This window comes from Synchiropus splendidus, chromosome 9 (genome assembly GCF_027744825.2).
Source record: "Synchiropus splendidus isolate RoL2022-P1 chromosome 9, RoL_Sspl_1.0, whole genome shotgun sequence".
Taxonomy (NCBI): domain Eukaryota; kingdom Metazoa; phylum Chordata; class Actinopteri; order Syngnathiformes; family Callionymidae; genus Synchiropus; species Synchiropus splendidus.
Genome location: NC_071342.1, coordinates 18,643,212 through 18,668,712, shown reverse-complemented (window position 1 = coordinate 18,668,712; position 25,501 = coordinate 18,643,212). Strand labels below are relative to the sequence as shown.

Below are 25,501 nucleotides of genomic sequence, written 5' to 3'. Positions count from 1 at the left end.
CATCTGCTTCACAGTGACCCTAAAAGCCTCACCCGCTTCCCAGAAGGATCCAGAGACTACACAAGTGTTTGAGGTTTGTTTCTGAAGCGCAGATCCTGCTGTCATGTCGTTTTAGCGAATGAAGGTTGAAAGCAACACGGAGCTCACTGCGATCACCGGGGACGCGGAGGCAGCGATGGTGACGTGAGGAGAATCAACATGACTTATTCATAGGTGACCTTGACTGAAAGCACTTCAACCCGCCGACTAAGAAACTAGTGGGAAACCGAGAAGGTGGAGTGGAGCTTGCGGGTTGCAAACTCTCTTTTTCCCGTGGAAAGAAATGACATTGCCTTGCATAATTTAGTACGGTCTGTCTTGGCGTTAATCATGAGGCAGTCGCAGGGGGAGAGACGTGGCGAAAATATTCCACATTGAGACACATTTTCATTTTAGTCCTGATCAGCATGAAACATGTGTATCGTGATGGCTGACACCAACAGTTTCCAGAGGAGCAGATGTTCATTAGCATATTGTTTCCCTGAACGTACACATGTTGGGAGCCTTCCAAAAATCTCATTCAGTTCTTAAACTGAACACAAGTGTTGTACAGCTTGAATGATATGTTTCCGAAGTGTCAATATTTTCGGAGAAATCTGGTTCAATAGAGCGCAATTGTAATTACACTGTTTGAGTGGTAATGTCCGCTGTGTGAGTGTTAGTCTTCACACACTGGCGAGCGATCAAGGAGATTCAAATCTGAGCATCCACGTCCAACACTGCAAGCCAACTCAAGTCAGCCAAACGTCAGCTGCAGGACTCCTGTTCCACCAGGTGGCATCACAGTCTGTATGGTAGCTGTCAGAGGCCTGTTTGCAAATATAAATATTAACCCTCCTGTCTGGTTTAAAAAAAAAATCCTGGCTAAACTATGATATTCAACAGCCTGTGTTTTGCACGAGCATATTTCAGTGATGAAAATAATCCAGAGTTTTCTGTATTTCCTACGAAGATGAGGTGTATTTTTAGATAAACAAGGTTTAGTTTAGACATAAATACTTAAAAAAAAATGCTTTTACGGATTGGAAACATGTTAAAAAAAGAGTTTAGATAAAACTTTTTAAAAACTTCTGTTTATTGCCCTTATACCTCATCCATATACAAACACAGGACTGCAGTTATAAGGTTATAAGGAGTCATCACATGATAAAATTAAGATAAAAATAAAACGTTTTTGTTATCTTTTTAGACTTGAAAAGCAGTCAAACAAATGTCGTAATTTTGACCTCGGTAGACAGGTAAATGGGAAGACATTGTGGAAGTTGTTTTACTGAGCTCAGTCGATGGAAAGACTCTTGGATCTAGTCTTCAAACACAAGACTTGTGTGAATGAACCAATTCATTTAGGGCACACTGTGAATGTTTAAGCAAATGGTCCATTATTGGAAGAGAAAAGAGTTTGCAGCAGTCAAATATGCATCTCTTTCACAGATTCATAGTTTTTGAGATTTTTGTCCCTAGAATAGTCGACCCCAAGTTTCAAGGTCCACTTGCAGGTTTTCCAACAAGCCAATGGTGTCAGAAGTGGGATGACACTTGAGGCTAGAGGAGTCACAGCCAGTGTGTTTGTGAGAGATTTCTCCCAGAGAGAAGCTGAGTGATGTGATGTGGGGTAAGTGAAGGTGCACCTTCTGAGGGGATGAGGACAGTTCGGCCTGTTCCTGTGCAACCAAAGCATTTGAAGAATGAATATTGTAACAATTTAAAACTGATGTACAAATACAGTAGTGAGTAATGTAGGCTGTTACATTACAAATAAATATTATTTATTTATTATTATTATTTATTTATTTATTAATAATATTTTGTTCTGAGTCTTTAGTTAAATGAACAAAAAGCAGTGAAAGGACAAGATGAGTGACGCAAACAGGATCCAGATTCTATTTAAAAGTGAAGTGAAACAACATTTAATATCACATTAGAAGAGAGATCTGACTCATTTCTGACAGCAGCTGACCTACAGTGCTAAAACAGCATCCTGAATGGATCAACCTGACAACTTACTGCTGGAGCCCAGGATGTCCTTGGGTCCTGGAGACATCGGTTCCACACAATACTGGCACAAACAATCCTTCCCGTTGAAGGTCACCCTATCCCCGGCAGGGAACGGTCGTCTGGAAAAAGAGGGGATCAATTGAGGCACAACAGCATTCAAGTGGCAAGTCTACGGCGGAGAATTGACGGGACATGATGCAGGGGCCGAGCTTATGAGCTTTATTTTTGAGTGTGCAGGGAAGAATAATCGATCATTATTTAGTCATGGGAAATACAGTTTCTGGTCATTTTGTTGATGCTGAGTTAATACGATAAGGTGGGTTATGACAAGAGGCAGAGATAAGAAGCTTCCTGGTCTGTTTTCTTGTGAGTCTTGGGATTACAATTGAACATTCCCACTTTGCTCTTTTGTTCCTGCTCCCTCCATCAGCAACCTCAGTTTGCAGGCTTTGACATTCTCAGAACATTTTTCTTCGGTTTGCTGAACGGTAGCCAACGGAGGTGGAATCCAGTGAGCGAGCGTGGTTGAAATTCTTACTTGCAGATGGTGCAGACGAAGCAGGCAGGGTGATACGTCTTGCCCAGGGCAGTAACCACTTCCCCTTCCACAAAGTCCCCACACCCATTGCAGCGCGTGCCGTGCATTCGTTGGTAGTCCAGCGTGCACAGATACTCTCCATTCTTCATGAAGAAGCCCCCCTGAGCCAGGTCACAGCCGCACACTGTACAAAACACAAAGAGAAAAATGTAACGCTGCACTTCGTAAAATCGATAAGGTCTTTCTGAGTATCGAAGCTATATTGTCGAGGCGATATTGTTCAGCTCCCAACATTACTCCTGTTCCTTCATTTAAACAGAAACTTATAAATTCCAACTTTACATGTAAATTGCTCACTTTTGTCACTAAAATTGTGTTTGTTTTGAACATACAGTAAGAGCATCGGTCCACATTAGTGAGCAGAGTCATTCAGCGTAATGGTTAAAGATCAAGGAAGGCGAAGAAGAGGGTGTAGACCAGGTGGATTGCGTAGTAGAAACTTCAAAGATAAGCAAATTGTCTTTGGGAGTGACTCGAAAGGACAGCAAATGACTGCATCAGCTCATGTGGACTAGCCGGGGTGATTTTTTTGCACAGTGTTGGACCATGAATGTTGGCGATGAAGAGTAGAATTCAATAGATCGAATCAGCAGAACGTGCAATACAAGAGCCCACCTCACTACAACAAGGATGCTCTGTCTTTGGCCCTCAAGTGTTGCGACTTGTTTCCCTCATGCCAGCGTAACCAACATGTGAGCGTAGCTGTATTGTCGTCAGGAATGTGCTTCAGTGGACAAACAAAAGGGGCAGCTGAATGCAGATCTGTGTGCAGAGATTCCATGTTGTCATTCTGCAGACCCCTGTCATTCTTCTCATACACCGTTCCATGTCACACCATGAGCCACTGTGTCTAGTATTTGGCACACAAGGTTTTTCATTGGTGTGATATCTTCATACTGTACATGCTTTAGTTCAGCCCACCGTCGAATCAGGTCAAGAGTGTGGGGACGTACATTGATGTTTTGATACCTCATCGTTCTTATGCAATGAGCTAAATCCTGGGGATGAATGGCAGCCAGTGCAGCAGAGAATGAGATTTAATGGCATTAGGGCTCAGGGATGATGGGATTAGCTTGTAAACTAAAAGACGTGGGAGAAGACCCTCGCAGTAGTGTTGAGCCGACGCGCAGTCAAACCGATCATGGCGTCCAAATCAATAATTCATGGGAATTATTTGGGGTTTTCTGTAAACAAGTCACTGCTATTTGGTGAAACTAGTGATCAATACAATGAAATTCATGACTCTCCCTTTCAAAGAAACTTTGTTTGTATAGTGCTTCTCATACCACTTAAATTCCCAACAGAGAAAGGCTCAGGGAAGGATGCATTTATACAAACAGATTCATATTGAGTGTTTGGATAGTCGTGTGATCTGGATTCTTGGGATAAAGTGTGCCAGTAGGGGGCACTGTTAACTACAAATAGGGAGGGTTTGAAAGGTATAGGCATGTATGACTCTGTGTCCTGTGATGGACTTCTGACCTGTCTACGTTGACCCCCCACCTCTCAGTCCAAGTAGCTCTCCCACTACCTACAACCACATAAAGGGATTAGGGAATAAGCAGCAAAAATATCTTTGTGACTGAAGAATCTCATTGGTACCGAGGTGTAGGGACGATAGCACCGGTGCTCAGGTGCTGCCTTTAATATACTGTAAGGCATCCTTTTATTGCCGACTTCCTCATGTCCATTGAACATTCTTTGTCTTTTTTTCCTGATTATTGAAGACTGCATACGCTCTCTATGCTTGCATGGGCTCAACCCATGCGCTCAGATTTCCTCCCCCAATCCTAAAACCTACAGAGGTGAATTGATAACTAAACTGTGTCTACATCCATGTGTGGCCTGCTACAGGCTCTGACTTCTGGTCATGTTGTACCCGACCTCTCTCCTGGGACGGGCCCTAGAGTCCTGCGACACCAATAGGTTTTACCATTTTTAAAGTAAGGCTTTCTAACCTAACTGTTTGCTCCTTTTCTTGTTTCTGGTTGTGTGTTTGCTTTTCACTCTCTTTGTAGCAACTTGTGAATTTTTCACCTCTAGTGTTGTTATCAAAACTGCGTTCAGACCAGAGAATAGAGACCGAAACTAATGAGGGAAACTGAGTATTTTTTCCAAAAGAATTCAAGATCTGAAATAATTCCTTTGGAACAAACTGTATTTAGTTTGGTCTCTGTCTCTGTATGCTCTCGTCTTAACACTTTTCCTCCATAAATCTGTCTCTAAATCCTGCTTTTTCTCACTTGTTTTCTCCTAGTCACATTCAGAAGCAGTAAATATTAATAATAATAAAAAAATGCGAAATTCTGAGTGAGTTTTTCCTCAACCTGTCCTGTGCCATCGATCAGGTCACCATGACTTTGCTCCTTAAGCTGTCCACTCTGGGGTAAACCTAATGTCTTTTGGCTGTGAAGGCAAGAGCCTCAGGAGCATGTGACTGTCCAAATACGTGTCTATTACCACTCTGTCTGTGAAGGCATGAACATCCACTTGGACGAGACAGAATTAGCCGGTAATCTCTGCCTTTGCATGCCGTATTACGGGCCGGCACTGAACCTAGCTCACCCTGTGACAGAGCTACAGTCAGAGATTATCGACAAAAGCCCTCATCATGAGAGGTTTAGCCAGCAGGAGTGAAACCGTTTGGTCATTCGTGGGCGTCTCAGATGTGATCATCGTGGACCGACAGGAATCTATCGGTCATGAGGATGAAGGCAGACGGATTGGCCCTCTGACTTGTCACAAACACAGCTATAATTGAGGTATGAGAGTGACTCATGGATTGTTAGTCAGAGATGACAGTTGCTCCAGGAACACAAGACAACACTCTTTTACCACAACGTTTTAGAACAGCAACCAGTTTTACTATGAGATGCATGCATTTCTCCGTGGAAAAATAGCTGATGTCGACAAATGAAAGTGAGGTAGCGAGGATAAATTTAGCTGTACTCACTGATAAAAGTAAGCTTTGCGATGTCGGAGTGGTCTGACATTTTCAGAGGATGAGATAATGAAATGAAACACGATTCAGCTGAAGGAGGTTCTGCTGACATGGCACTGCTTTCCCTCAGAAGATCCAGGACTCCAGAGTCTGTCGACCTCTAGTCAGTGCAAATATCACGGTTTCTTTCTTGCGCCCTTCTTTCTCTTTCTTCCATCTCAAGGGGAGTGCTATATTTAAACCCAAGGATATGTTTAATAAACACATTTGTCTTCCTTGTTTGAAGCCACCATTTGAATGTGGAATGTGGGTCGTCGTATTAGCCGGAAATGGAGATGGACACTTTTCTAAAGAATATCTAGGTTGAGCTTTTGCTTTTCTACACTTTCATTTTCAATAAAATTGTGCGTCATAGAAACGATTTGAAATCAATGTAAAATTAAAGTCACATCTTCCTTTCTTATTTCAACTTATTTTCACATGATATTTATTTTAGCGAATAGCCTCTTCACTGACATCATCGAAACTCCAATCCAAGATTTGTTCAGCATCATGTCACAGGCTTCCTGCCACTGAGTGAGTCAAAGACCAATAATGTAACATTTGTGTTCACAGGCTACAGGCTCTTTGACTAACTCCCTCTCCAATAACCTTCATTTAAAAGGCCTCTTTAAGCCAAGGTTACAAAATACTTCACCTAAAAATGAATCTCATCCGTAGTGAGGGAAAAGGGGAGCGTGAGATTGATAGACGGGTTGGTGCAGCGGCAGCAGTGATGCGGTCGCTGTATCGGACCGTCGTGGTGAAGAGGGAGCTGAGTCACAAGATGAAGCTCTGGATTTACAGAGCGATCTACGTTCCCACCCTCACCTATGGTCACCAGCTTTGGGTCATGACCGAAAGGATGAGATCGCGGATACAAGCGGCTGAAATGAGTTTCCTCCGCAGGGTGGCTGGACGCACCCTTAGAGATAGGGTGAGGAGTTCGGTCATCCGAGCCGCTGCTCCTCCACATCCAGAGGAACCAGCTGAGGTGGCTCGGGCATCTGATCCGGATGCCTCCTGGACGCCTCCCTGGGGAGGTGTTCCGGGCATGTCCTACCGGGAGGAGACCCCGGGGAAGACCCAGGACTCGCTGGAGAGATGATGTCTCCGGTCTGGCCTGGGAACACCTCGGGATCCCCCGGGAGGAGCTGGAGGAGGTTTGTGCGGATCGGGAAGTTTGGGCTTCCCTGCTCCGAATGCTGCCTCCACAACCCGACCCCGGATAAGCGGCAGAAGAAGAAGCTGGATGGATGAAGATCCATAGTATACACTCTGATTTTAACTTATTGAGCTGTCTTGAACAAACATTGCCTAAAATCTAAAACCATTATTCGTGACTGACACTTGATTTCATGGTCATATTCCAGTCTCAAAAGATTCTCTGCTCCGAGAGTGACATGTCGTGAAACTTTACCTTTACAGGTGAAGCACTTGAGATGGAAGTGCTTGCTCTGCACCCGCAGCACCTCGCCCTTACATGGCTGCCCACACTTGTAGCACTGAATCAGGGGCTTCTCGGTGGCATGGTGGTGCGTGTCCTTTGCATGGGCCACTGCAAGAGAAGAGCATTGTTTTTACTGGACAGGGATTCATCTGGCTTCTGTCACAGTTCTGTCCCTTCTTTTTGTTGTTATCAGCCGAGATAAAGACTGAGAGCCTGTCAGAGAGAAACATGAAGCAGAACCGCACAACAAGACTAAATTCTAAATATAGTCCGTCTTAATCAGCAGGAGGGAGCAGGGGCTCTAAGTGGCTTTCTGAAAGGGTATTGATAAAAATGCACTTCCGCTTCAGATGTACTGACGTTCAGATGTGATGTCCAGAATGATTCCTGCTTGGCTACACATGCTTTTTTAAGATGAGGGAAGGCACGGCTGTGTCGTCGAGGTGGTGAGGAGTCCAGCTCCGTCGCTCAAACGTTTGACAGGAGACAGATCATCCAGCAGTGGAACACATTAAGGCTGTGGCTCTCTGCAGCAAGTGATGGCAGCAACCAGGATTACCAAGATTTACACATCACTTTCTTAATGTGTATTCATCTGACAGGCGTTATGTAAGCAGCTGTTATCATGGCTGCACTAACATCTTCAGATCCGTGATAAAAAAGAAAAAAGAATACCCCGTCACAGACATGTTAATCCAGCAAACACTCAGCAGGATCTTAATTTTATTCTCAAACCAGCAGATTATTTCGCATCCAGGAGCAACACACAGATGATGGGGCTTTTTCACAGGAGCACGTACAGGATCCACACACACACACACACACACACAAGAGAATCAGCGCTCTTTCTGCTCTGCAGTAAATGGTAAGTCGGCGAAGCTAAAATAAGACACTACTAAAGGCCCAGAAATAGCAGCAGGAGCTCTCACTAGAGACATGTTGCTCTTCTTTATTGATCAGCTGGTTCTGCTGCAGTGGATTTTACAGGATTTGACAAGTGCTTTTCACACTGCAGTTTAGACTGCAACATCTTTATGTTTTATTAAGTCTCATCTGTACATCAGTCGGAGGATTTCAAAGGTAACCGCAAGAGGTGGGATGTTCCACTCCCAGACACTAAGGGGCAATAAAGTCACAGTGAAAGACCTCACCAGCTCACCATCGAATGGCACAGGTCGCCCAGATGCAAGACGGCAATATACCAAGCAAATATTGCGACCAGACTGATAATAAAGTCGATGAATTTTTGCGTCATATATCATGAATTTCTTCTTGACGTCATGGTTCCCAAGGTAGTGAAGATGATGCTCATACTAAAATCAAAGTATAAAAGGAGTAACTTTTTGTGTCATTTCCTCATAATAAAGTTTGTTTGTATTCATACTGTGAACCAAGAACTGGTCCAATAAATCCTATTTCCTTTCATTTAAACGGCAGTATTGCCTTTACTCAGAAGAGTCGATGAGAACCGATGACGTGCCGAGGTTAAATATTGTGTCGAAATAACAGTCGAAGCCCATGTTATTTTTAGATGTGCAGTGTTTTTCTTTTTAAATCAGCATGGTTCCTTTTTGCGAATGATTGCCATAAAAACAATGCAATTAAAATGCAACATGTTCTTGAAACTATTCTTTCCAAAAAAACAACAGCATGGAAAGAATGTGGGCACGAGGACGTGGTAGATGTCTCTGTGGTAGCTCCGCTGACACTCAGCAGGACGGTGACTCATCTCTGGGTGAACCGGACTACAGTGGCGGTGAGTTCCATCAGATCAGTGTGTGACATCACACGTCCAGAACCCAAAAAAAACAAAGGCCATCTGGAAACCTTGCAAAAACGCTTGTGTTTTCTTCTTGTGCTGCAGTCATGAAGTTTCAAGGTTAGCCGGTTTGTGTGTGTGTGTGTGTGTGGAGTTCAGCTCTCAGCACACGTTTCTGCACATCCATCTGAAACCTTAAAACTTCATTTCCTGTTGAAGAGCGCCGGAAATACTACCCCCATCACGTTGTCAGCATTTGCACTTGAGCCGCACGGAGACACGACTTCAGATGACCTCTGTGTATTTTAATAATAATAAGACTGCAGGTTGCTTCTGGAGATTTATGCTGAGTAATACTTTGAATACACAAGCCTTGGTCTGCAAACATAAAACACCCTGTCAGCTACTTTACCATGACAGTTAGATGTTCGAGAAACAGGGAGGAAAAGTACAACTATTCCTCTCTTAGAGAGGAGGAGCAGGGGAGAACAGGAAGCTCCATAAGAGAGAAGACAACCTGCCATGATGCATGGGTTACAGACAGTTGCTCTCATCCAAAGACAAGAAGCAAAAAGTTGAAGGTGCTCAGCTGTATGTGAAGGACAGATCATGTAGGGAAGTTTGGCAGCAATGTTCGGGAGGACAGCTTGGACTCATACAGAGGAGAAGCATCAATGTTGGACAAAGAATTGTGGAAGTACTGGGCCAAAGAAGGAGAGGACAAACCACCAAGGAGGATCATGGCTGAATGAGGGCATGAAGAGGCTTCACTCATGTACACAACTGAATAAATATGACTAATTATATCCCATAAACAGAATGGAATCTTCATTTAAATGATCACTGGATGTGTCGTGTCAAGGACGTGAGGATTTTACAATGTCAAATTGGGACATCTGACCGACATCTGTCATGTTTTGCTGGGCCACAGAAGGGAAACGCACTTTGATAAATTGCTTTTGCATCATTTCATTTGACTCGTATAAGTGTGAGGAGACAGATGAGGTTCACGCACTGTTGAAGGACGGATTCTAATGTTATTTAGAACAAAGAGAAATTGCTTTATAGGTAACTTAAACAGCTTATAAACAAGAAACCACCCCATTCATGAAGCAATACAAAAAGCAAAACTGATGTTGACATGCAAATTGCACACCACAAATGAAATATATCACTTAGTTAAAATGAAAATATATGTCAAAAGAAAATAAAAATGTTCTCAAACGTGGATCAGAGCCACACAAGTAATAATGTATGAATGTACAGTTGTTCAACAATGTTATCACGCGCTGCATGGATTCCTGACATTGTCCAGAGGTAAGTGGGCGTATTGTGTTTGAATATAAAGTAACAGCACTTGTAGTATTTACAATCCATCACCCCTTCATGGACTGGTTTGCCGTTATTGTCGAGCCAAGGTCAACAAAGCTAACAATCACTGGAAGCCTGCAAATAAACCCATCTATACTTCCAGCCTTCGTTGAGGGAACAAAAATCTTTCTCTGGGGATTTCTACATTTTCCCTTTGAATTTTAAATGGACTTAAAGCAGGTTAACAAAGCAACTACTTTACAGTGAGTCTGCTCTCATCATGCAGTCGCCCCAATTCCAAAGCCAGATTTACTATTTTTAACATTTCAACCGAGTGTTTTTCTAACATCTGACACAGCCAGTAATGGAAATGTCAACACTGCTGACGTCATGAGTTGACAGCCACCCAAGACAGATGTTTCACTGCCATGCAGGGAGCGACAGAACCCTGAGCTTTCGCTGGGAATTTAAGGACGGGTTTTTTCCAGTCCAACTCTGTCGGCAACTCTCAAGGCATTGCGGGAAAAGAAAGTGTGGAAAAGGCAGACAAAGTTTGTGTGTGACGGGAAGTGACTATTAATGCCGTGAACTTGTGGTATTAATGAATGGAAATAAAATGGTCAAATAAATCGCTGCTGTGTGCAGTAGCCTGCGATTACCAGTTCCTTTGCACACATTTGTTGAGGAGCCAGGCATTAAGTCATGGTTCCTGAAGGGTGGAGCAGTGGTTACCAAAATCATAGTTTCACTGAAGGAATCTCGAATGGACTCCACACGCCATCGCTGTGTCCTCTGAAAACAGAGTGAGCCACTTTAGTCTATAAAAGTCATGAATGAAGAAAAAGTGATGTTTAATTCACCTCTTGGAGTGTCACGAAAGACGGTCTGGAGCTGCATAAACAGCAGAAACAATAGAATGCTAGCGACTAGCTTGATCAAGTTGAGCTTGCATTCAACACTTACATTGAAATGTTGTGTATTCTGGACACAAAACTCGAGCACTGCAAGTCAGCTCAGCGTTAACTAAACCAAACAACACTCTTTGATGGTATCTCCCATCTGAGAAGTGATGGACATACTTATGATATAAGGTAAGTTGGCGAAAATAAAAAATTAAAGAAAAGTCTAACAAAATACAGTTAACTTATTTAAGCAGGTTCACACAGCATTTTTAAAAAAAAACATTTTTTTTAAAATGAATCTTGATGTTGTATATTAATGTTAGTAGTAGCGATGGAAAACAAACAAACAAAAAAAACAGAAAAAAGTTCAGGTGTAAAATAGAGATTTTGGAAGTAAATAAATGTGAATTATTGAGCAGTCAAAATCAATTCGCTGTGACAAGAGGGACACTAATATACAGCCTAAAGGGTCACATATTCACCCTGGACAAACTATCTTCATCAACTCTGGGACCTTCTTCCAAAACCTGTCAGTACTCACGTAGATTTAAGAAAGAAGTTCTCTTGATGGTCCCCGAGGGACCTGCAATGGCTGCCTTGCTACCACTGACAACTACTCGACGCTCCAGTGACTGAGCAGGTGTGCTTATGCACAGCGAGGAGCCTGCCAACAATTGAAATAAGATGGACGATGTCACTTTGTCTTGGTTATATATTGAACACCAGCCAGAGATGGGACCATCTGAGACCAATCCCAGGCGGGTTTTGGTATTTCAGGGGTTCCAGGCACAAAGCGAGTGAGTGCTAGTTTGATCGAAACAAACAAGCACAACAGTACAAAAGAACGGAAGTTGTTGCTGTAGCACAGCCAGACACAACGCTACATAAATAACATTTGAATGGCCAAAGAAGAATTATTTGATCCTTGAATGTCACCATTTGATTCTTTTCAAATATTGTTGATAGCAATGAGCACACTGGACAGCAGGTGGCAGTGGTGTTCCAGCCGGCATATCACACACAGTCCGTGTAAAGCATCGGTCCGCAACCTTTTTAGCTCAAAAAGACCGGTTTAATGTCAGACAATATTAGGAATTGCAGTATCAGTTTGTCAGCAAGACTTGTCAAATTTGCCAAGATGTATTAGCCTCGGTCCCACAGCCCGGATCAGTATCAGGACTCTCTCCACCACACAGAGCAACAAATATTCCCAAAGATGTCTGAATCCAGGTGGTAATGCTTCCGTTGAAAAATACTTTTCAGTTAATCTGCGTGTGGAATATAACTACAAGTAACATCCGACTTACGACCGGATCGGTTCCGACCAACCGGAGTCAGATTGGTCGTAAGTCAAATGTCATTCAAAACAGCCGACGCAAGGGTTATAGTTACTACTGTAGTGGTAGATGGCTGTGTGAGAGTGAGATGCCGGGATACTGTGCTGCCGTAACTGTCGTACGCGATGCCAGGCTGCTACGTGCTGCGGTGCCAGACGTTGAATAAAAAAAATAAGCATCTGCTGGCCGTGGTCGTAAGTACGGGTGTTACTTGTCTATGGGAGGTATTGGAAGGTGATGAGGTGTGCGACGTATACACAGAGGAACAATAGCCATATATGAATGAGTTATGAGTGTGATGTGAAAGAAAACTGTTTGCTATTCCATGATTTGAAGCGAATCTTTATGAACTCCAGGTCTAGAGGGGATCCGGTGATAGCCGCTATGATGTGCACACTGTAACCGTATCAGTGAGTCAGGCACAGAGCAAACGTACAGTAGGGGAGTTTCTCACACACTCATCATTCCTGACTGGTGGTGCTGACACTGGGATCTGTCCCGCCTCATCACCACCGGATAAAGTGAGTGATATGGGCCTGCACACAGACAACACACACTCCTGTCACCACACAAATGGCGTGGAGAGAACAATAACCAGCAGAGCGATCCAAATCCTTGTTTAAATGAAAGGGGGCTGCTCCACACCCCTGCCTGCCCGACCCAACCCCCCACTCTTTTAATCTGTCGCCAGCAATAAAGGTTGCAGATGACACCCAGGAGGGAATTGAGGAAAGTCGTTGCGGACGTGTCCCGCGGGACGCGTTTGGGCAGCCTACACTCCATGGCGATGGTTTCTCTCCCGACAAGAAAGCATCGCAGGGGTGAAGAGAAATCGAATTTACAAGAATGAGAGACGAAGAGGAGTTATGAAATATTAAGATGCTTTTGTTATGGTAAAATATTCAGACGCCGAGGTAGACAGCTCCCCCATAGGAAATGTCTGTACAGTGGTGTGTGTGTATGTGGATGCACTCTTGCTAGGAAAGCCAACACGCCTTCAACTTACAGCTCCGTCCTCGCGGGACTCAACCCTCACTGACTCAACAGGAACACGGGTTCCACCATGACCCACCAGCCACGTATGTTCCAGGTCTGTAAGACTCGCCATGTGGACGCCCAAACAGCTTCAGCACGTTGGCCTGCAGCACGATGCCACCACGACTACATTAAAATCAAGAGTGGTGCTTAAGAATGCGCGGCGAGATGAGAGGTAGCAAAGTTAGTGGTGGAGGAATACGTTTAAATTATTAACACACATTTTGGCTTTCATTAGGCTGATTTACATTTGATGAATTATGTACACTCAGCATTTGTTCCGCTCTCGTGCCATTGGCTACCAAAGCTACAGGGTTGCAGTGTACTGAAACCTCTGAAAAACGTGGTGTTTCTCCACGCGACCAGCTCTCCACAGTTACAGTTAGAAGCATTAGTTTTGCATATATCGTTCATACACTGAGTCACAGATACAAATCATGTGTTCCTTGGCCCATTTCACACATTTCCTGAAAACTCTCCATCACTTTTCAAGTTATTTCCAACACAGACAGACAAACCAACGCCGTTGAAAACAGAGCCTCCTTCACAGAGGATAACTGGTGCGCACCGGCAGGAAAAAGCCGTGCAACCGAGGAAGTGATGGTGATGCAATACCACGCAACATAAGTTGGAGGGATTCACCCCAAACAAGAAAATCTATAAAAAATAACTGTGGGAGCAGATGGCCGGCCATAGCTTCAACTGAAAAAAAAAAGGTCCTCAGGGCAAACTGTATTTCATTTCTATTCCATTTACAAGAAATTCTATCTGTATTGAGCATCTTTGAGACTTCTTCCATCTTGCATTGACACAAAACATGAATGCATCTAGTTCTGGCAGCAACACAAATGCTTGTCAGTAGCATGGATTTTTTTGTTCAGTAACCTCTCTAAAAAATATTGACATAACATTAAATGTTTTCATGACACCTATAAATGAAGAGTGACCCAATAGCCAACGTAGGCTGGGCTGCTCAGTGTTTTCTCTCTGTATATATTGTCATCTATACACAATGATATCTTGTTCTATGGGCCCATTTATTGAATGAAGACCAGCAAATGTTTCACATGATTCACTTGACAGATGATATTGTGTAGTTCAGGTAAACCAAGAAAAAAAAAATCAAAATAAAGCAGATAGACATTTAAGGAAAGACATCTCGCAGGAAGCCCCTACAAACTACGCATGCATTCACTCAGAATGACACATTTTCCACAAAAACGAATGGTTGTATCGTAACACAGACCCCCCTGGTGTCATGTGTGTTTTTGGGGGGGGTGGGCCAGCGGTGCCCCATCACTCAGACATAACGAGAATCTCTTAACCCTCCCCCCCATGAATATGTATGGTGACCCCGCCTCTGCTCCGCCACCAGCAGCGCAGACAAAGCACTTCAAACGCAGGCACGGGCTGTTGGGGGGACCCTATCGTTCCCTGACAGGCCCCCCAACATTAAATAAGTAATCCTCCGGATCGTGGTGAGCAGCTGAATGGCACAGTTCGGGGCAACAATTACTCACTGATAAACAGAGGGAAGAGACTTCCAGCCCACAACAACAGTCTTCCCATGAACTGTGGAGCTTTTGTGCCGAGAGAAGGGCTTGTTATGGACTGACCCTGTCACGAATATATATCTCTGGTGTTGTTCCTGCACCTACAGTTGACTCCATTGTCTCATCTGTATATCGCTGTCCAGCTGCACAAACACTGGAGAAGTGTGTTGGATAGAAGTCTGTGAGAGGCTTTATCTCCTCGTCCAGGGAGCAGACGCCGGCAGGCTTCAAAGATGAGGCTCCACTGCAGCAGAATCAAGGGAGGCAGCCACAGGAGCACGCCACGTTCTTGGTGTGTTGCGTGAGGCAAATTCTGGAACAGGCGGCTTTCATGTCACCGGTGAAGGTCGTGCGGTCGATTGGCATGTTTCACGTATTAAACTGAGGATGCTGAGGAGCGGTGAAAAGAAATGCATCTATAGGGCAGCAATTCTAAAAGCTGAAAATATCAAACCAGCAGTCCACAACTATATCCTGCCAGTCACTTTGAAGCCTTTTTCTTTTATTATAAAATACTCTGAAGTTAAATTATTTTATTTCATTAACCCAGGAGGATTACTTTCCTCTTCTCCTCAGGTTCAGGTGAATTAAATCCAGCTTCCAGTGTGTGTCACAGCGGACAGCCCTCACTTTGCTACTGTTTTGTGAATCGGTGGAATTAAAGCCAACCTAGATTTTGTGAGCAAAGACTCGTAGGTCACGTGCGCACTCTCCAGGGTGCTCCACGTCTTTGAATGAGGAGTGAGCTTTCTGATAATTTGAAGTCAATCTCCAGGGCAGTCAGATCATTTCTTGCATCACTTTTCGTGTTTGCATATTTCTTCAACATCAGAAATGTTTTGAAATCCATGCTGCATTCAAGGCAGCGCTACCCTCACTTAAAACCTAGTGTGACTTCCTATTTATTTATTTATTATAACATAGAATGCAACATTTTTCACTGTTTTTTCTGGGTCTTCTGGGGGATATTGGAACCCACTGTGGCCCACAGAATAATATTTTAAATGCCGGCCCTAAAAAACAGCATGGCAAGGATGGAGAACAGAAGGATGCTCACGTCTGGATGAGGAAGTGAATCTGAGACAAGACAGTGCAACATGGTACCTGTAACCTGAGTTTCCACACCAGCTTGTTCATTCAAAAATATAAACATCATTCTCTCGCTTTTAATGGACTGAGTGTCACAGTATAAATGTTGTCTAGGCAGAATGAAAAAGAGCCTGTAATAGCTGAGGTGGAGATGAAAAGGACTGAATACCATGTTACCGTATGTCTGTACAGCTTTATTGCTTATTGTTTGACGCACTCCTAGAACATTAGGATGAGCGTCCAGTTGACACGTGTGATGTCTGCACAGCCAGTGGTGTATAGACTAGTGCTGTTTCACAGAGACAGAAATTGTTCATCACAGTTCTGTGTCAAATGCAATGTTTGTTCATAAAGCGTCGGCGCTGCTTGAATTCGACAACTTCTGCAAACGGGGGTCCAAAGTGGGAACCTTTGGTGGGAATGGTAGCTTTTTCACCACGTAAATACTCCACAAGACTCACCACACGCTGGTGGATGTTACCTCAAATACTTGAGCCTTGTCCAAAAATGACTTGAAAACTAAACCTGCCATTTAAGACCGCTCCCCTTTTATCTCCGCCCGCGTCACTACTGCTCTGTTTCCTGATGAAAGACGTGCTAATCTCACGTCACAAATATTAGATTCACGATAGTTAACAAGCTTTTGACACACATTTGACACCGCTAGGTTTAGCGCATGCCCAAACTCTGACGCAGAAACCCTGACTTACTAGGCATCCATCGTACGTCATTTTGACTTTACCAATTCGACTTTAAGAAATGCTTAAATTGGTTATGTTTCGGTTATGTTGTCGTAAATACAATCTACTCTATACAATCTAGTTTCTTAATATGGCAGAGGAATACATCGAGGATTTTCATCAAAACTTGAAGACCGATTTCTGACTGACAAGTGTGTGATACATCTAGGATTAACACTACGTTTTCTGACTACTTTTCCCAAAATCTGCCTAACAACATCATGTGGAACGGAACCTACTATCATTATGTTCAAAACGTTCAAGTTGAAATATAAGATTTCCCTCTACTTCTTCACACAATATCAACCTGTGATATAAAAGCAGATCTATTTTGGCAAGGTTGTTTCCATCTGGCGGCTGGTATATTATAAAAAGGCAGCTATGGCTAACACTTAATCCAGATATGTGCGGACAAATAAGGGGGATTATTTATCAAGGGCGGTAAACGATCATAAAACTGTGAGCTCTTTTAGAGCTTTTGTGGTTCAAGGTTTAGGAAGGAGTAAATAAAGAAGGATGAGGGTGACGTGGGTGTACATGGGCGCCATAAATAAACTAGTTCAAGGCCTTGAAAATGGAGCAAGCGCTGCATGTGGAGAATGCGCTTACATCGGCATCTTTCTTTTGTAATTCATCATTCTGAGGGTGATTAAATCTGGTCAGCTGCGTGACGCTGTGCAGCCCACCTGGTCTCAGACAGGTAGCATGATGAGCTCCCTGGAGCCCAGCAACGGAGCGTTCTTTTCTGTTGGACGTAGCAAAAATATTCCTGCGGCCTTCTGCTCTCAACCACAGACTGCTGCCGCTGCCAAAGTCCTAATTTTGAGTCGCTGTGGGATGAGAACATGTGGCTTCCAGAGGTTACGGGTGTTCTGCCAACACTGGGAGTCGATGGCGAGGGACTTTACTTGTGGCCTGTGGAGTCCCGACATCAAGAGAGCTCGGTGGACGGCTGCCTCGCCCACCAGTGTGATGTCACGGTCGTACACATGTCCTCCCCTGACTGTCGGGAAATTCTATAAACATGTTGTTTGCTTTAGGTGACGGACGGACTCCCACGCAAACTGTCCTCACAAGATAGGAGCATGACATGTTCCCTGAAGAAAATGAGACTGGAAATATCAGTCAAAGTTGCTCGGAATAAGCGGAGAATTCATCTCGAGCTGTTCATTTTTAGCTCTCACCTCAGTGCCCAGAGCAAAAAAAAAACAAAAAATGCTTTTGGTTCGCTACTTTTACCTGCAGATCCATCCATTTACTTCTACGTATACTGTACGTCCAGACTTCCCTGTCACTGAAATCTCCTCCAGCTCCTCTGAGTTAACATCTGTTCCCAGATCACAGCAGAATCTGCCCCAGGGCTTCCTCCCAGTTGTCCAGAGCACATCAGTTGGGACTTTCTGACACGACTGAGCCACCTTCTCTTGATGCAGAGGAGCAGCAGTTCTATATGGAGTCTCTCCCGCTGAGCTTCTCACCCTATTGCAAAAGAGTCCAGCCAACCTGAGCAGAAAACGCTTGGCCTATTGCTTCTGTTACTGTTTCAGTCACCACTTAAAAGCGCCGTAAAGCCACAGCTGAGAGCAAAAATCAATATGAAGAGCTTCGTCCTTTGGCTCAGCTCTTTCTTCTCATCTCTGCTGCTTTACGTGCAGCTGCTAACCACCCTACCTTTTTAGGCAAAAATTCTACAAAATAATGGGAATAAATATAATGTAAATTTGAAGATTAAACATTTGAACCAGACTGAGGATCGTCTTGAGCTCAATTTTCAGCTCGATTTGACAGTATTTCTTTAGGTTATTTTATTCAGGGTGTGGTGCCCTGTTCACTGTGTTACTATTTACTTTGATCTTCCCATTTATTTGTGTAAAGTTAATGGAGCAGACATTAATGAAAAGCGTTTTTTAACAAAGTTTAAGATTAAATTAGATGAATAAACACTGAATAGCAAAGTAAAATGTGATGGACAGCATGTTAGCGAAGCAGCACATGACACCTTCTCGATCATCTAATTCCTTTGGACCAACATCACAGCTTGTAATATAATCACGTCTGTAACTGAGATACAATTTGTGCTGACTAGGCGATCTAATTAAAGCACTTTCTATTTTCCTCTTACACCTCCCAGATTATTCAACAGTCTCCAAACAGTTGTGTCTTCCTCAGTCACCCTGTCTCTGTTGCTATGAGTCATGCGACACACAACCACACAGCCCCCGAAAACTGCTGCAAATGTCACTGCAACACTCCAGTCTCCCACACCGGCGGCTGACCAGCGCTTTATAGGTGGAAACGGCCATCTATAGCCCCATGAATGAGGCCACAGCTGACAACAATGGAGTGTACCTTTTAGATGGTCGCCACGGCAACGGCTGCAGACAGCGCAAGCGATGGATAGAGTCAAGAGAGAGAGAGAGAGAGGTCCATATCTGTGCGCAGTGTATCTATAAAGTGCTCCACTTTCCCACCCATTCACCAGGTTTAAAACTCAAGCTTATGTCTGGAACATTCCATGTCACAGCCGAGTGGACCATTCAAGTTCTCCACAGATGACGTCTCTGACATGATGAGAAGATGACGGCGTCATGACTCAAGTCGAGGCAGAAGAAGTGAGCTCTGCATATGATCCACACACACTGCAGACACCGAGACGCACCACTGATCCAGACTGACATGCACACACCGCACAACCCGGCGACTGCAATACCTTTTTCTTTGACCATGACCATTGGAATCCAGGTAAATCCACAGCCGAAGAGCCTCTGAGTATCTCCCACCACGGCAGCGACTAGTTCCTTTTCAAAGTCTGAGGAGGGACCCCAGATGGAGAGAGAGCAAGAGAGAGAGAGAGAGGGAGAGGGGGAGGTGTAGCGCTCCCCCTGAAAACACTGCTACAGCGTGGGGTTTGCCTCCCGACTGCCTATTTTCCTCCCATCCCTCTCCTCCTCCTCCTCCTCTGTTCACTCCTCCTCCCTCGCTCAGTCACTCTGTTGTGTCAGCCGCCTCCTCACTGCAGCAACCAGGTGGCTGCTGCTGCTGCTGCTGCTGCTGCTGCTGCGACCAAAACCTCTAATCCCAAATCTCACTCTGCCAAACTCACGTTTGAAGTCGTTCCTATATCCTCGCAGAGTTGTTGTTTTTTTTTGTATTCATGACTGTGGTCACTAACAGGGTAATACATCTTTGAACAGCGTGCTGGTTCGATTCCTCACACTGACACAGCTCTTTTGCTTCTGCAACAACCCATGACACTATACCAACAGTGCAGCCTTTCTTTCTGTTTTTCAATAAGAAAAATACAATGGATTGAAAGTGAAATTAAAATGTAAATAAAATTATTTTTTTAAAAAGTGGAAGAAATTTGAGGGGGAAATAATATTTGGATTTTGCCAAAATGAAGATCAAATCTTAAAACAAGATAATACCAAATATGACGGTAAATTCTGTCTCTGTACGCTACCATTGTTTTAATTTTTCAGTCACACTGAAGAACAGCTCTAATTTACATTATTCATTCACTTATTTCTAGAACGCCTTGCATATAAATTATTACTGTTACGCAGTAATAACCTCAATCACAGTGATATATTAAAATGATATGGTTTCTGCCTCTAACGTATATCAGTTACAATAACGTGGTAATTGATTTTATTTCACTTAAACTGTGTTTTATTTATCATACAATATTATGAGTCTTAATACAGTTCAGCATTACTAAATATTCCCACCTATTCTGTGCCTGTACGGCACAAGAGAGAGAGTCAAACTTCTTCTTATGTGGCCGGCCAAAGCTTGAAATGAATCAAATATTTCCTTCACCTCAGGCGTTTTAGAAGTTTTGCACACAAGCATTACAGTATGTCATCACCATCTTCCCTGACTCTCACCTGACACCATCACACACAGCATAACGGAGATGCATTTCAGAACCTGATGATGAAGCTTTACAGTAAGTCCAGTCCACTGTGTGGTCTGCATCACCTCAGGCTAACAAATGACCCACTAAGGTTCTGTCCAGTGACGCGGTCCACATCAGGTCAGAGGTCACACGTCTCTCGCATGAGACTTGTATGAATATATTTAGTGCGTCCTCTACAATCCTATTACAGACAGCACGGTCCTCACCATGTATCATGACCACCTCCACATTCCTGATGTCACTCTCATCATTCAGAACATTCACTAACCTAAACTCACATCCATTTATTTAATCAGCAGCCAGTCAAGAGGATTAGCTTCATTTTGCCCCCTTCGTTGATCCAGGCTTCAGATTATCAACCGTGGCAACAACGCCCCCTAACGGTCACTTTCAGAACTACAAGCCACCTCTCCACCATTTGACTGATTTTTACCCTTTAAAATGCCATCTTTCCTCACGTTGCCACGACAAGTTTACATAAATAAATCTTACAAAATGTCCGTGATTAATTTAAAATGGAGTTTAATCGTTGAAATCGGAGTAAAAATGCATGTTACCACACAATGACTGTGCAAAAACAAGCTCTGATCAGAGCAAATACAGTGACTCCCTGCTGACTTGAACCTCTGATCTAATATTTCCTCACTCTGTTGCTCTGTTGTGGTCACTACCTCATGCAGTTTGGGATTAATTCATGGTCTAAAATCCAATTACAGGCTATCTTAAAGCGACATGTTACAAGAAACACCTGCCAATAGACCCATTTACAGGCGACATCACCAAAAATCTGCGCATGCACCTTGTCAACGAACGTGGCCCTCAGCTCCAGCTACGTAAACGTTATGCTATTTTCTTGAGTTTTGTTGATAACTCTCTCAAAAACAACTGCACTCCTGCATTCTTCCCTTGCCAGAAAGCTCACACTCACACATTATCTCTGTTTACAAACTCTGAATGGCTCGATACATCTGCATCATTCGATAGAAAGCATTTTTTATGCACATTTAGTGAGAAGAGAACCGACTTTTTTGGGCAACAGTTGAGATTTTAATTCACTATTCACTTCACTGACGCAAGCGTTGACCCAAGAGAGGCCATTCACAATTCAACAAATATGACTTTTAAATTTCACGTCAGAAACAGCAGAGGCCTCTGATGTCCATGGGGCCGGTGGTGGCTTTGGTTGGGTGTTTGGCAAACAGTCAGAGAATACTGATTTGTGTCCGCGCCCATGTAGTAATCCTGATGTAAGCCAGCATGTCGCTTGGTCATGTGCTGGTCATTGGCACGTCGCCCCGCGGGCTCGCCCTGGCATTAGAGGGTCATCTTATATAACGGCAGCACCAACTGCGCTTTAATTTAATTTCTTTTTCAAAGGCGACGCTCGCGCTGGAGTCCTTGAGCAGGTCACATTCAAAAACCAAAACCACACGTAACACCAAAAGAGCAAGTTATTGACATGAAGCAAAGCAAAATAGTCACCCACTGACTGACTAACCGATGCAGCACAAAGGGGAGAAAAGGGTGGCTCTGCTCCCAGTCCTACCTGTGGGAATATCGTGAAGCCGCTCACTGAGGTAATAGTCATTCGGGTTGAGGTAGGGCAACTGCTCCATGTACTGTTTGGGAATGAGATACAGCACCTCGGCGACCTGTCCATCCTCAATGATAGACATTCGCTTGACCGAGCTCTTGCGCTTGAGCCGGACCCGGTCCACATTTTGGCTGTGGCTGGAGCTGCACAGCTTTCCCAAGCTGTTTAGACTGGGAAGAGTGGGCATAGCCTCCGGCTCCCCTTCAACCGTCCCGCAGAGGAGGGTGAAGCACTGCAGGTACACGTCAGCCAGGGTCCAGGGATCCGAATCAAATCCAGTACACAATCCAGGAGTCGCTCATCAAGAGTCGGCGAAGGCACCTGGCGACCGCAAGGTGGACGGATCTGGCCAGAGGCAGCAGGTCATTGCAGAAGCACGGCAGCGGAGGCGACGACAGGACAGGATCAGGGTTGTCCTCCGACTGTCGCATCGGATGTGCCGAGGAAAGAAGCCGTGCTGTCCATGCTGAGACGCCAAACAGCAGAAAGCAGGTGTAGAAATAGTGAGACTTTGGGAAAGGAGCTTACACTATGAGTGTCTTCAGTCCACCCAGCCTGGTGCCTTAAGCAGCTTACAGCTGACGTTCAGCCTATGATTATCTTCGGGGTGGGGTTAGGTAGTTACACATCAGGTTGGCCCCGTTGTCGCGCTCGCGAGTTGATACCGATCAAACACTCCGCCATCACTACTACAAACCGTCATGAACAATACTCCGGTTGGTGCGTCCAGACGTGCTCAGGCTAATTCATTGTCGACTACTATGCGCTGGCGTGGATCTGTGCGCGGGACAGATCAGGTCTGGGCGCCGTGCCAGGCCTCTGCAAGGACAGACGCCAGCAAAGTCATCCCAGCAGCACCGACCCCACCGTTCATCATCATCATCGGCCGTCACGCTAAAACATACAGTCAATGCATCAGCGCTCGAGTGGAAAACCACAGGCAGCTCCGCATCTGTGGCTTGAGGTTATGGAAACACATAAAGGGTTGGTCACTCATTAATGCCCTCTCATTCATTTGTTTAAAACCCGTTCAAAACTTCTCCATAACTGACTGTGGTGGATGAAATTAAAAAAAAAAATGATAAGGAACTGAATCCTCAAAAACAAAAACTGTCTAAACTAGAATGAAACTCCTATGTATAACAACTGCTTATAACTAGTGGAGTTAATGGCGATTAAAAAATATTAATTTAATTTAATTTAATTGAACAGTTTGCTCTGCAGACAACAGGGAACCTTTGTAAGTGCAGGAGCTCCTGGTCCACTGATCACACTGATGCACAAGACACGTGGCAGCTAGGATGATAACAACAACAACAAACATGGAGGAATCCCTGAACCAAAGCAAACAGTAGCATCTGTTTGCTTTGGTTCAGGGATGTTTTTCACTACACAATGACCAGGGTTTCCACTACTCTGAATGGACTTGAAATTCTTATACAAATATTTTCAGGACATTAAAAGAGCTGTAGTTCAAATAAGGTGATATAAAAACTTGAATATAGCCACCATTGTCAAACTGTTGCAAAATATTTGCATTTGATTCAGTAATATACCAAACCCATTCAAATTGAAAAATGTGGCTTCTTGTGGCAAATATTCTTATACAATTAAACTGCGATTAATTGAGATTCATTAACTAACTAACTAGATTCATTTTTTTTATAGAATCCCACCCCTACTTAAAACGCTTTTTTTTTAACAAGGGGAAGCAGTATAAGGCGGAACTCAGATCTACACAAAGCCTGGCTAATGGCTACAGGGTAAACAAAGAACTCTCACTATTATTCACTTTCCTCAGCTTCACAACAGGGTTAGAGCCAAATGAAGCCAGTAAGACATGTATCTACGACACACACACCAGTTCAGCTAAAACCCATGTATTTTCATGAGTAGGGAAATTCTGGTCAATACCATTTTCTGATCTCAGGAAATCATCTTCCCTAGTCACAGCTATCCTCTACAGGTTACCAGATCCACGAACCTCAGCGGTTGTTCCTCTAATCGCTGACATTCTTGGTCCCACCTCTGTCTGTCCTCACCACGAGTCAAAACCATCTGGCCCCACTAACTTGGCCTCCAGAGCTTTTTGAATGTTTGTTTGAGGAGACCCTGCCACACAACATCTACTTCAAACCCCTCCACCACTGTGATCAAGGAGGGTTCTGTTCCCTCGCAGTAGTCCAAGATGGGACCAACAACATAAGGGCCAAAGTGACTTCTGTGTCAATGCTAATGCTACAGCTTCTTCAGTAAGTTACGGGGGGCGGTGCCTAAGATACAACTATCAACCAATCATATGCCAGAACTTCATGCGGGAGCTACAACTTAAGTAGAAAACAACAATGATCTAAAGACAATGTAGAGCCATGAACTATTATTTTACACATAGAAGTAAAAGTGGAAAAGAGACGAGAACAGCAGCAGGTTTGCCAGAGCACATTCCTGTTGGTGGGAGTCAGAATGACTGATGGAGTGCTAAGGCTTCGTGATAAACAAGATAACACTTCTAAGCTCTGGTATGTTTAACACATACACTCTCACCCAGACTGGTTGGGGACAACAGAGCAGATATAATGGGATTTGTTGAGCCAAATAAATAGATCAGAGCTCGATATCCATGGAACTGATGCGGTCCAGGAGAGGCATCAGGGAATGAAGTAGAGTGACAAACAGAGCAGACTTCTCAAGGGAGGCTACTTTCCAAAATCCGTTCACTTAAACCCAACAAGAAAAACGAATTCAAAGAGATTTGTTAAGAGCGGAGGAACGGAGTCCAGAGGGCGATAGTGAAATTAGCAAGAGGAGTACCCCGAAGTCAGACACATGGTCCGGGGTGTAGTTGAGGACATGCTACTGTGCTGCAGTGAGGCTCCCGTCGTCATCATACTTTGTGGTGACACAACTGCTCACACACACATCGGCTGGCGCAGAAACCCAGTCAGCCGTCCCCCTCATGCATCCAAATAATTTAATAGCTTCTGCGCCACCTCCCAACCACACAAAGAGAGACAAGTACGCATCACATTTTCTCTTGCTCTTACCATCCAGACCAAAGCAGGAGGTGATTTTCTGGGCGTAGTTGCAGAGCCCATCGTAGCCGGGCTCCCGCTCCACTCGGCTGCTCTCCCCCATCTCTACACACTCCTACACACACACTGTCCCGTCCGGCACTGCTTTCTTCCCCTGCCCATCAA

At 44.2% G+C, this 25,501-nt stretch overlaps 1 protein-coding gene across 4 annotated transcripts in view; it reads right to left on the bottom strand.

The window, feature by feature from the left end:
• The window catches only part of ablim1a (actin binding LIM protein 1a), a 42,403-nt gene extending 16,902 nt beyond the window's left edge, over positions 1 to 25,501 (bottom strand). Inside the window, exons 1-4 of one of the 4 annotated variants that reach the window (XM_053874569.1) lie at positions 25,349 to 25,501; positions 7,033 to 7,170; positions 2,573 to 2,756; positions 2,044 to 2,153 (exon numbers count right to left, since the gene is read on the bottom strand). In XM_053874569.1, the coding sequence (XP_053730544.1) occupies positions 2,044 to 2,153; positions 2,573 to 2,756; positions 7,033 to 7,170; positions 25,349 to 25,439 (523 nt within the window). In that variant the 5' untranslated portion in view covers positions 25,440 to 25,501. Of the gene's footprint in view, positions 1 to 2,043; positions 2,154 to 2,572; positions 2,757 to 7,032; positions 7,171 to 19,498; positions 19,720 to 22,256; positions 22,839 to 25,348 lie in introns of those variants that run through there. The other 3 variants (XM_053874570.1, XM_053874572.1, XM_053874571.1) reach the window with 3 other exon arrangements.